The sequence below is a fragment of the Poecilia reticulata genome, linkage group LG3, assembly GCF_000633615.1.
Source record: "Poecilia reticulata strain Guanapo linkage group LG3, Guppy_female_1.0+MT, whole genome shotgun sequence".
NCBI lineage: Eukaryota > Metazoa > Chordata > Actinopteri > Cyprinodontiformes > Poeciliidae > Poecilia > Poecilia reticulata.
Genome location: NC_024333.1, coordinates 34,821,802 through 34,834,723, shown reverse-complemented (window position 1 = coordinate 34,834,723; position 12,922 = coordinate 34,821,802). Strand labels below are relative to the sequence as shown.

Here is a 12,922-nt window from a genome sequence, read left to right as displayed (position 1 = left end):
ACAAAACCCTTAGTATAATTAACAAAACAATGGAGATTAGGGCAAAAAAAGCTAATCACAGAAGCTGATGGGCAATTATGTTTCCACTGTGAAATATTAAGCAGCAAATATGAAGATTGGAACCCCTGAGGGAAGCACACGAGGAGAAGCAGAAGGAGAGAAAGGGAGGCCAGCAGGAGGATTTATCTCTCCTCACAGATGCAAAGAGTCTTCCCAGGTCTCCCAGTCAGCAGCTGGGACAGTTTACAAGCCACAGAATGGATTGATTGCCGATAGATCCATGTCCCTGTGTAGCTGCCAACTCTGAGCTAATTAAAGAACACTTCTCTGGAGAAACAYGGAGCGCCAACTCAGTACATTTTATTTACTCTTGAGAAAGTGTGCTCCTGTTCATCCCTTTTAGGGAAAAATGTTGCCAGCAATCCCAGAAAGGAAGCTGCTTTGCTTTTTTTTGTAAAAGAGCTTAAAATCCTCAGAGATACATTTGGCAGAAAACTGGCAATTCTGTTGTTAGACAGGCCGAAATTATCTAAAAATGTGCACAAAGTGCTGAAACTGCAAAATAGAAAAGAGAAACTCCTAACATTTATGTAATGCAAAAGCTGCWTTTTACAGCTGCATTGTCTCTTATAGAAAACACACCAAAATAACACTGGTCTTTAAAATTTAATTCAGACTAAGAACAGTGGAAGCTAATAAGAAAAGTAACAAATTTCCAGGATCAAAGCTGTCAAATATCTAAAATGTGACAAATGAGTCAGATAAGATGAAACAAATGACAAAAAAAATACAACAGTCATCAAAAAACCTTCTAAATCTTCTTTCAGGAGCTCCACAAGCTTGTGTACTCGACCCCATTCAACTGTATGTCCCTGAGTAAGAAGCCAAATGTGCAAACTTATGTTTACAGTTGCAGAAATCACAGTCTGCATTCAGCAAAACAGTCAGAGTTTAATAGTTAGCAAATTATTTTGTGTATATTTGGCTATAAAACAAAAAAAAAGTTGGATCCACTCAAATCTTGGCCTCTGATTGACAACAAATTCAAACATGTGTAGAACTCAGCAGCATGCATCGGACTTACCGGTGCAGGAGTATTCATCCACTCTGGTGAAACCAGGCAGGCAGTCACAGCGATAACTTCCAGGCAGGTTCACACACACCGTGTTGGACTGGCAGTAATGCATCTGTGTTGCACACTCATCGATATCTAGAAAAACAAAAACAAAGTAGAAGTAGTGGGTTATTAACTGACCAGACGACTTTATATCTTGGTAACAGACTCCAACAGGTGGATGAACTGCACCGAACTGCTTTGTCAGTGTTGGTTTAATCACTTTACAGCAGAGTCTCAGGGCATTGCATTCTTTTGAGTTGCTTTTCATTGAACAACATACACAAGTCCCAAATATTGACCCTTTTATCGATTGTCCTAAAGGGCAAAATAAAGATTATCCTCTCACAGCCCAAGGTGTGTAATTATACAAACATGTACATATATTCTGCTGTTGTCACAGGTAAGATAATAGAAAGGAGCTAAAAATATGGGAATGACAGATGAAAGACAGCAATAAATGTTAAAATATGCCAAAGAAAAGGTGTACAGTAAGGAAAGAGCTAATGAGATGAGGACATTATAACTGAGCCAGAGATGCAAGGAGAGCATCATCTCCTTTGACACCCATAATGTGCAGGTAATATCGTGATAAATTACACCTTCACTCCATACACAATTCCTCCCTTCCTAATGTAGCTTGAAAGACATTGTATGAGCATTAAAACACGCGGCTCAGGAATGCATTAGCTGAGCTGGATGGCTGCTGATGAAATGGGACGCGAAACACACGAGGGAGGTTTTATGCAAACGGGTCTGGATTTCTCTGTGTGTGCACATGTAGTCGCACAGTTTAGAGCATTTATGTGTGCAGCAGAAGACCAAATTCCTGAGGCTAACGGGCCTTTCTACCACTTAAGGGACTCTGCATGCCACACTTGAGGGAAGGAGAGTGAAGAGAGCTATTTCCATATCCGTTCCTTGGATAAATACATTTTAGCTTTGAGGTGTTCAGCTCAGGCTTCCTCTTTACAACAGGATGAATTTAGATCAACTATGTAATTGACTTATATGCAACACCTAAAGGATTTTTCTTTGGTAAATTTCATCCCTAGAAAGTGTACAGTGGGAGTGGTAAATTGCCGAGTTAAGAAAAGACAGAGCATGTCTTTAGGTGTACAAAGCTTTGATGCCCTTCAGAATAAAAGGTCGCCACATCAAAAGCATGAAACCTATGAGAGTGCTTTGACGCCACACAACAGTACCTGAATCCAATTTCCATCTTGTCTAGGAGCACTACTCTACCCTAAAAGCCACTCATTTGATTACCCTTTATTGGTGAAAGGCGCCAAAACGTTGTTCAAGGGTGATGGCAGCTGCCCCGCGACGCCGACTCACAGCCTCAATAATTCAAAGTCAAGAGCTCACCACTTTTGTCAGCTTTCATTATAAGTGAGAAAAGCATCGGGTGTCAGGCCGGAGGAATGATGAGGCTTTTTGATCTGTGTTGTTCCAAGGCTCTATGCCCATGTGTGTGACTGCATGTGCGTTTGTGTTTTTGCCCTCGGCAGCTTCCTCTGGGGGCATTGTTGCAGGTGAGGTCTGCTGACAGAACTGGAACTGTCATTTTGCACAGGGGGGAATTCATTTTTCTGGATTTGCCAGTGTCTCTCTGGCTGCCTTCCTCCCTCCTCACCACCCTCCAACCCAGACCTCCTCTTCCTCGCCTCCCACCCCCCTCTGAGCTCACTCTCTTCATCTCTCAGCTGCTTTATTCATGCTCTGATGTAGGTCAGGACTGGGTAGGGGGAACAGCTAAAAATAAGGCGGGATAGGACTCTGTGCATGTGTATTTATGAGTAAGTGAGGGTGTGCACATGTTTCTATCAGCTCAACYCTCTCTGTGCGATATTGTCTGGCAAAACAGAAAAACAGAAAAAAAAACACATTCTGAATGTCAAGTGTTTGGCTGCTGTAAGCCAGTAAAGGAGAAGAATCCTCATATTCCTTCACGCAAGAGTCTCCTCTTTGTGCAGGGCTCACCTTTTCATGTAGATGTCAAAAGGAACATTATTCTTTGCAGAATGATTTCATCTCATTTTTTTGTGGTCGCTGCTTTATTTTTAGTTTAATGACCCCCAGTTTAGTGAAACATAGACAGAAAGTATACATTTCATATATACTTTTTCTGCATGTCCAACAGATTTTCTTCACCAAACGTAAAGCAAAAAAAATTTATTTTGTGACGGTGCGATTGAGGGTATAAATTTCATACAGAGCTTTTTCCACTGAAGTAAATAAACAAACGGAAGGCAGTGAATTTCAATCACATTCCAAACTATTTTATTTTTCATGTTTTGTTTTTCTTCACTAAACCTAAAGACTATGACATTTGAAAATACAGATTAGTGGAGAAAAACCACTAATCTGGTTTGTCCAGAGCTGCAGAAAAATTTCAGCACTTCTGGGCATGACTTAGAAGTTTTATGCTCAAACAAACATTGATTTTTGAGGAGATTTTGACTCTGTAGAATATTTTCAGAACTTTTAAGCCATCCTATCCTCAAGAAAAATTATGGAATTGATGACGGATGACCTTGCTAGTATTTTGTTGTATGCTGCAAGTACTGGTAACGATTTATAAAGTCCTTATAAACTGAAAACCATGAATCATCATACACTTTAGAGAAGATGGTTCATATGCTTTCATTTACAATTATTTACAAAAGAATGCACTATCTTTAAAGACATTGTTACATTACAAACACAATGCACTTAATCCGAATTTTAGGTTTTAAGAAGACACAATAGCATTTGTGACTTCATATAGCTTGATTTATTCTTTTTTTATTATTAAAAAAACCCAAATTGAGCTACAGTCTTGGAACAAATTCTCAGACTTGTAGCTCTGACTGTATATTTGGGTTTTTTCTCCTGCTGGAAGGTGAACCTCCAGTTCTGTCTCACATCTTTTGTGGCCACCAACAGTTTATCTTGCAGGATTGTCTTGTATTAAGCACCATCTATCTTCCCATCAGTTCTGACCAGCTTCCCTCTCCCCGCTGAGGAAAAGCATCATCACCACATGACACCAACATGTTTCACCAGAGGGATGCTGTGTTCAAGGTCGTGAGCAAAGTTAGTTAGCTTTGCAGGTCGGCCACAAAGTTTAACCAGATCTCCTTCTTCCACCGTTTGCTGTGTCTCCAGCATGGCAAGTGGTAAACTTTAAACAAGACTTCCTGTGGCACCACTATTGTTTCTCCTGAGAGCAGATTCTCTATCCTGAGCTATTGATCTCTGCATCTCCCCCAGAATTACAATAGCCCTCTCTGCTGCTCGTTTGATAAATACTTTCCTATTTATATGTGTGACCACATCATAGTTGATGGATTGATTTACTTATCTGAGATGCTCAAACCTTTGGGTACAGGGTTGCCAAATCCGATCGACAGTTTCCAGCCCAAACACAATGTAATCCCTGCTCAGCTCAAAACAACAACAACAACAAAACAGCCCCAAATCACAACCTCTGTTGAAAGTTATGTTAAAATTCATGCTAAAAACAATTAAATATACAAATGCATAGTGACACTAGATTAGCTCATGACTATTAGATATTAGATATTTCAAAGTACATGAACTATAAACAAACGTAAGGACATAGGATTTCATTAAAATGTCTGAGATTTTTACTTTTCTGTCACAAAATGAGAATTATTTTCATCAAAACCTTCTGAAAACCAGCCAAATGTTGCGAAAAGCAGCCCAAATCGCCCAAAGCAATATTTTTCCATATCAGCAGGTTGAAAAGAAGTCATATTGGGTGCAAATCAAATCTTTCTAGCCTTGCTTTACCTTTCAGCAACTTTTCAACCCTGATTTGTGTGTTGTGTTATTTGGAATTTTAGTAATTCACTGATTTCTGAAGGAAATTATTGCACTGTATTTTATTTAGGACTATCAAGTATGTGACTCAGTGCAATACATCATTTTGGTCCAATTACATTTGCAATGTCAAAAAAGCTTATTTTTTACATGTATTTTTATTCAAATTTTAACAGAATTTAAATTTTTTTAAAGTGATGGTTTTTGATTGTGTTTTAGTTTTGAAATAACATTAAAATATATTTTTTAATCACCTAAAACATTACTTAAATACTTTTCATAACATGTTTTACAAATTGATTCAGCTCTCCCTTGTTTGTTTTTTTCATTGAGGGCAAACATTACAAAAACTACAAAAATTAACATAGTACAGCCATTTTATCTTAAAAATTATATAAAAAAATGTACATGACAAAAAGGCAAATCAATATGAAACTTTTAGGTTTTAATATAATAATTATGACCTAATCCTAAGATAAAGAAAAAACTACCACACCCACTGACAATAAGCTGAGTTGACAGTTTCAACATAATACAGTTTCATTCATAAAGTGGAAATAATTTTGTTTTCTAACACATTATGCTTTAATTATGATTTTGTAAAGAAAACATTTTACATGTCAAGAACAAATTCTAGCACCACAATTATTTAAGTAAAAACAAGTTAACTCCAAATTCATGGCCCCCAATATATATCACAAATTAATGTAAATAGCTTGAAGATACAAAACATGACTCCATCTTTCTTACAGAAGCGTTCTTCAGCAGATCACCTTCACACATTACAGGCACATGCAGCAACAACAATCCCCCTTTTTTTTTACCTCAACCTGTCAATTTTCATCACATATTAAACATGGCCTAGCAATTACAATCCATGATAAATGAAGCATGCACAGAGCATTGCAGCCCGGTGCAATACACAACATATTAAACATCCTGTGTAATCTATTTCACTAAGTGTGAAGGGCTAATCATTGTTTTGTTTTGTTTTTACAGAGGAGGAATTATTGTTTCCCATCATACATATCTTTGCAATTATGTCAATAGGCTGAGGTAAATAATTGCACAGTCATTGCAAGAAACTCTAAATATTGGAAACCAGGGCAATTATTTCCAACATAGATAAAAAATATAGTCCAAAAACCTTTAACAAGTTTTAACTAATAACACCGGTGAAACCTTTTAACCCAATAAAACCAAATGTGTTAAGTATGTCTAAGGCCTTTTCTTCCTTAAAACAAGTTATTATTGTTCTGAAAATGTTGTTGTATTGAGTAAATATGTTACTATGTATGTTTATCATTTTCTCCAGATATTTAAATTCCAATCTGGACTATTGACAGACTGTTTAAGACAGTTTTGATGTGCAAAACTTAAGCGTTTTGTTCTATGTATGAAAGAAAAACTACAATTATGTGAAATATGCATAAGCATATAGTTCAGCTGAATGCTGGACAAACTGCCCACAAAGTCAACCTCTTTGAGGTGTCCACGTTGGGATTTCCTCAACAGTGAAACAAGATGAAAGCCAGCCCTCCATGGTCTCATTCTTCGTTTGCAAGGAAACCAGCTTTTGATATTGAACTGAATTTTCTGTTTGAAACATACTTTGAACTTTTCTTGGTTCAATTGATTTGATTCAGCCTTTTTCTGTCCTAAAATTCAAACAGTTTATTAATAGTTTGTATGCAACGCTTTTCAAAAAATTGTAATGTTGGCAATTTGGTTTTAAAGGTTCATTTTTTCAAGGTGTGGTGTGACAGTGTGGAAATTATTCTTTGTTCAGATGATGAAACAGTATTTAAGCAAATGTATACACAGTATGAAACATATACACAAAGTTTTAGCATTGTGTGTGTATATACATATGTGTGTGTGTGGGTGCATTAGACATGTTAATAGTACATTCCCTATGCTCAGTACAACTAACACATTACACTTTGAAGCAACTTCTATCATTCTTCACCTGCTCATTGTGCATAATTTTGTCTAAACAAGGAAACTACATGACTTTGCAATTAACTCACAAGTGAGAACGACCCAAAGGACTGACAAAATGGATGAATGGATCAGTGACCCTAGTTAGTGTCACTTTTCCAATAGTTGTAAGCCTAAAAATCTCAATTCAGGTTAAAAACTAAAGTAGTATTTGGAATGAGAGGTGGAACCTTTTCAAGAGACAAGCAAATAAGTCTAGGTGGCTTCAGTCTGTGCAGGTAGAAGAGACCATATCTGTAGACTTGAGCATATCTGTAGACTTGAACATGCTCCTGTAGGAGCATGTCTTATATGTTTGTCTACAGAGACACATTTAAGCACAGGAGAACAGAATGGTATCGCTCAATCAGAACAAAATAACTGCATAGAAGCAAAGTTTAAACAAGCTGTCATTGTGAAACTCAAACAAGGATACAGACCAGCACAGTTTACCAGGATGACAGGTTCTGTGCAAGTTCCCGCAGAATGTTCTTACAAGTACTTTTACCAAAAAGACGTACACCRACTGTAAATGTCTGCGCAGGGAAATGGACCCATACATCAGGCCAGGGTAAGCTGAACAGTATGTGTTTTCATTTTGCTCAACAATATACTGCACAGCCAGTATTATTGCTTCTAGTAAAACAGAGTCGGTTTTCTCAATGCAGGAAGACGTGCTGTATATCAAAGACAAACACAAAGCACAGCCAGAGTGTCTGATCTGTTATAATGAAGGAATACATTTGTCCAGCAATCAAAGACAACCTCAGCTAGTTTTACAAAGCTTGTCTGACACCAGAGAGAATTGACAGCATCTGTTTTCAGCTTCACTTCATGGAGCGTATGGATTCTTTCCTGATTTGTAAGTTAAATTACGGTATTAGAATTGTTTGTAGATTTTTCCATCAACAGTTAACAAATGCAATACATTTAAGTTATCTTTGTATGCAGTGATTAATCGGTGCATTAGGTTTGTCAGGCTATGCCAGAATATGCAGACCAAGAGAAACCAATCAGTCCAATAATTCAGATAACATCAAACCTGACTAAAGTAACTAATGGTTAAGAATTATTAAAGATAAAAAGAATGATCAAAGACAACAAAAATATTTCTTTTAGTAAGAACAGTGGAAACTCGGTATTCACGGAGGGTAAGGGACGTAACTGCTCACGCATAATTACAATCCTTCAATACTGGAGACCCCAGTGGAAGGAAGATGCATGGACAGATTCACAGATTCACAAAAATACTGGGACAAAAACACAACAGGGGAGAAAATGAGGAAAAGACAAACAGACAAAAAGAAATCAAACAATGCAGTGATAAAACAAAGAGACGGGGAGGCGCTGCGAGAGATATCACCATGATGTTGTAACTTTACCAGTAATATGCAGGAATCACTTGAGAGTAGAGTTGATATTAAGGCATAAATATTTAACAACGCAATGTGGGAGAGCTTAATTAGTTTTATTGTTTATCTGACTCGGATGCTCCAGCTACATGGTCAATGCTGATGTGACACTTGTGAATGTGATTGCACGTTTGACTGGAGACACTAAATTAGATTCATTTTGATGCATTTAATTTTGAAGTCTTGTAACATCAAGATGAATATCAGACTCATTAGATTATGCTCCAATTGCTGTGGGATGCAAAAGCGAGATGTAGAAGGATTTGATTTTTTTAAAGTGAAAACTCAATATGTTCGGCTGCTGAATTTATAGTACCTTATGGAAGAATTTTTCAACAACATCGCAAATGCAAATGTAATTTACTGTGATTTTATGCGACAGAGCAACACAACAGTGAAGTGAAAGGAAACTGACTAATGCTTTCCAAAGATTTTTCACAAAAATGTGATATGTTAGGCCCCCATAGGTGGAAGCTATAGAAACACCTTTTACTCAACATATCTAGAAACGTCCCCCGTTTTCTTTGAAAATTGCCCCAGCTAAGCTAGAGTGAATAAAAAACACGAGCAAACATCAATTCTCAAGTCTCACCACAGATTCTTTTAATTTGATTTGGACTTCTAATATATGAATATGATTTTATCTAAAGCCTCCTGTTGTAGCTGTGGGTGTATGTTTAGGGTTTTCGCATGTATTCTGCAGTTTTGAACAGGATTGTGCAGTAGTAAGATCTATCCAACTTCCCTCTCACTGCTGAAGTAAAGAATCCCAACAGCACCAGGGCACCGTTGCGGTGTTTTGCCGCGTGTCCAGGTTCACGTACAGTCTCAGTTTTCCACCGCATATAGCACTCCACATGTCGGCCAAAGCAAAAAGCTCTGCTTTGGTCTTATCTGTTCAGAGCAGCTTTTCCCACCTGTTTGCCGTTTCCCAAAAATACCTTGTGGCAAATTGCAAACAGGACTTCTTATGCCTTTAGTTCAAACGTAGGTTTATTCATTCACTGTACCATGAAGCCAAGATATGTGGAGTGTATGACTAACAGTTTGACTGTTTACAGACTTTCCCACCTGAAAGTGCTGTGGCTCTACACTAGAGGTACTATGGACCTCATGGCTGCTTCTCTGATTTTTGCTCTTCTTGCCCAGGATTCAGGTTACATAGATAAGCTTATCTATGTAATATGTCTTAGTAGGTTTAAAGTTGCTTTTTCCAGTTTCAGGAGAGAGATTGAACGATGCTGTTACATATCAAATATGCAATACTGTTTTATAACCATTCCCTGTAATACCTTTCACACAACTTCATCCCTTATCCGAGTAAAAATGCATTCAGCAGGTGATGTCTGGGGGAAGTTTTCTACAATTGATTTAACTTAGGAGTATCAAAGCAAATGGGAGTCAATTACAAATACAGGCCACATTTGTTTATTACATTTATTTGTAAAAACAGTTTAGAAAAAAAAACACAATTTCCTTTGTACTTTAGTTAAATCCAACTTTGGGTTGATTTGTCACATGAAATCACAGTAAAATATGTTAAAATCTGTGGTTGTATCATAAGACATTGTTACAACAAGTCAGAATTGTTTTTTTTCTTTTGGTTCTGACAAAATTTCCGGAAACTAAAAGATGTAATTTGAAACTGATATAGAGCTGATCAGTAGCAACTTTAGTTTTGGCTTTGGATCATATCAGCAGCACACACGCCGAGTGTATTATTTGAATTTCTTAAACTGTTTTGTTTTTCCTTTTTCTACACAGGCTGATAGACTGGAGTTCACATCAAGGAAAAATATTTATTAAAAGGCAGTCCCTGATGTCACCAGATGGATTTCAGTCAAAGTTCCAGCACTTGGGAAAAGCTCAGTTTCCTGAGTTCTAAGGTTTTTATTTGCTGTTATTTGAGTCACAAAGACACAAAGGAAATTGAGTGCTCCACTTTTCAAAGAGCATACAGAAAACATGTTTCATGCAAAATGTAGTGTATGTAACATAAAAAAACATAACAGCAAAAGATTTGTCATAGTCATCAACACAGACTGACAGAGAAAAACACATTTTGAAGAAGAATGTCAAAGTACGGCCATTTCCCTCGCAGTCTTTAGGAAACGTTTATATTCCTTGCAGAATAGATTATTGCAATGTTGTCCTTTCTGCTCTTCCTAAAATAACTGCATCTTCAACATCAGGTAATTCAGAATCCAACTACAAGAATGCTAACAAGGACCAGAGTGTGAGCTCAAATCACAGGAATTTTACAGTCTGTCCTTTTTGTAACCGTTTCTAAATTACTCACATTAGGTTTTGAAACTCTTAAGTCCACCTTCTTTATCAGATTTGATTTTGTCCCACAGACCTTTCCAATCTTCAAAGGGTCTTGTGCTATCAGGACTCTGATAGCAGATTTATGTATTAGCTGTGTTACCATCCCCTACCACTAGAGGCAATAAGAGATTTTCAGGGAAGCAACTTGGGGAGATTTAGAAGTAATAYAGGAAGATGTAAAATGTATTAAAAAGAACTGTAAGCTGTGATGAAGAGCATAAAAGAGAAGTTCAATAATATGTTAAGAATTGGCCTCATTCTGAGAGTTAAGGTTTAAGTTCATAACTAAAGTAAAAGCTACAACACTGTGGGGTGTATCTTTTAATGATGTGGCGTTCAGCTGTCGAACAACATTTGAAGACCCCAAGACTTAGGAATTTGGCATTTTTTTTTAGCAAAAACCTAAAGACACATATATTCAGTTGGACTTTAATTTGAATAATGTTGCTGATATTTATTTAAAATTTTATTTGTGTTCCTCAGGATTCAATGGTTTYAAAGAACTCTCTTAAATTCTTCTATAACCTTCTGATGTTGATAAACGTCCCAAAAGTCCAAAGTACAAACTACCTTCTACTTCAAAGATTGTTGATCCTTAATAACAAATCCAATATGGCCGCTAAAATAATAATAAAAAAACAAAGTTATTGCAACATCACCAGTCTGTTGTGTTCCAACCTACTGTTTTGTAGAGTGTTGACACAGTGGACATTGTGATTGCTTTTGGAGAGTTCACCTTCTAAATTATGATTTATTTTATTAATGAGTATACTTTGTTTCATATGTTTTGGCTCTTTAGTTGCAGGCCAGGAGTAACAAGACGTAGGGACAAATTTTGCCTCCAGGAACTCAAGATCTCCTCTCATGGGCAAGCTTAAGAGAAACCTCCAAGTTGCTTCCCTGAAAATCTGTTACTGCCTCTAGTGGTGGGGGGTGGTAACACAACTAGCTCATAAATACTATAACATAAAGACCCTTTGCGGAAGATTAGAAAGATCTGTAAAGCAAGAAAGCATGGATCCAATGGTCATATAAAAATTACTGAAGAGAAGCAGCATCATTCTGAGGTTGGCATGGATGATGGATGTCCTTCACCTAATTTAAAGGCTGGATACAGGCGTCCCATGGAGGAAATCCTTTTCAGCTGCTTGGACATGAGATCTTTTCCTTTTAGGCACAATCCATATTTTATGACCAGAGAGGGGGAATCAAAAACATTTCCAAAGAGAAGACCCTTGATCCATCTAACCATCTCCTCTTCTATCTTATCACTTGTGAGCAAAATGATAAAATACTTGAATTCCTGTTTCGCTCCTCCATCCCCACCTGGAGGAAGCAGTTCAGTTTTTTTCTATTTAAGACCAATGGCCTTCGCCCCCAAATAATTATATATATATATATATACATTACTAGTATTGAAGTGTGTTGTAAAATAGTGCATTTTCTTTTTTTTACCTTTTTAAAGAAGAGTTTTGACAACTAAGATGAATTCCATATAAACATAATTTGACATATTCAGCTTTGAAAATGTGTTAACAGATTTAATTAAAGCAAATATTTTATGACAGTTATTTTCAAAAAGTATATRAATTAGTTAAGCTGCAAGGGAAAAACATTGATAACTAAGAAAATCTGATAAATTATAGGTGGAATAGAAAAYTATCAAAATAAAAGATGGCTTTGCAACTAAAAACAGGTTTTAGAGTTTTCTATTTTAGAAAAGTAACTGAGTTCGTGATGATCTGTCCTGTTTTCTGAAACATCAGTGTGYAAATGTGGGGCCTGGTGGCTTTCCTCGCATACCAACAATATTATTTGTCCCTCAGTCAGGACAGTCGGGAGGGCATCAGCACCAGATGGTGTGCTATAGCCCTCATTGTCCCAGAATGAGGCTACAGGGAGTGAGTCGCGCCCGTTCGGTCGTGGCCTTGGAGACGCTGTTGCCACGTCCTGTATCAGTGTCACACTCAGCCTCCTCCCCCTAATTAAGGCCAGCCCCTCCAGTTCCACCTGACAGCCAAAAGCAGCTGGAGGACACAGGAAGGRAAGGAGAGGTCGAATTCTCTGGATGAACGTGAAACAGAGAGGCTCTCATATGTCCAGAGAGTCGCCCTGTGCCATCAGGAAGCTGTCACTAAGCTTCACAGTATATTCAACACCTGAATATTTAATATTTCAGCCTTTCGTAGAAGCAGTTTAAAAATTGTGAACTTCAAGTAAGATTGAAACTAAATTCAAAATACATTCTCCTCAAGTCTGG

The 12,922-nt window shown here is 37.3% G+C and overlaps 1 protein-coding gene across 1 annotated transcript in view; it reads right to left on the bottom strand.

Annotated features, from left to right (window-relative positions):
- LOC103462905 (protein kinase C-binding protein NELL1) overlaps positions 1-12,922 on the bottom strand; it is a 236,769-nt gene that overhangs the window by 70,523 nt on the left and 153,324 nt on the right. Inside the window, exon 14 of the mRNA XM_008405946.2 lies at positions 1,085-1,210. Within this exon, the coding sequence (XP_008404168.1) occupies positions 1,085-1,210 (126 nt within the window). The remainder of the gene's footprint in view (positions 1-1,084; positions 1,211-12,922) is intronic.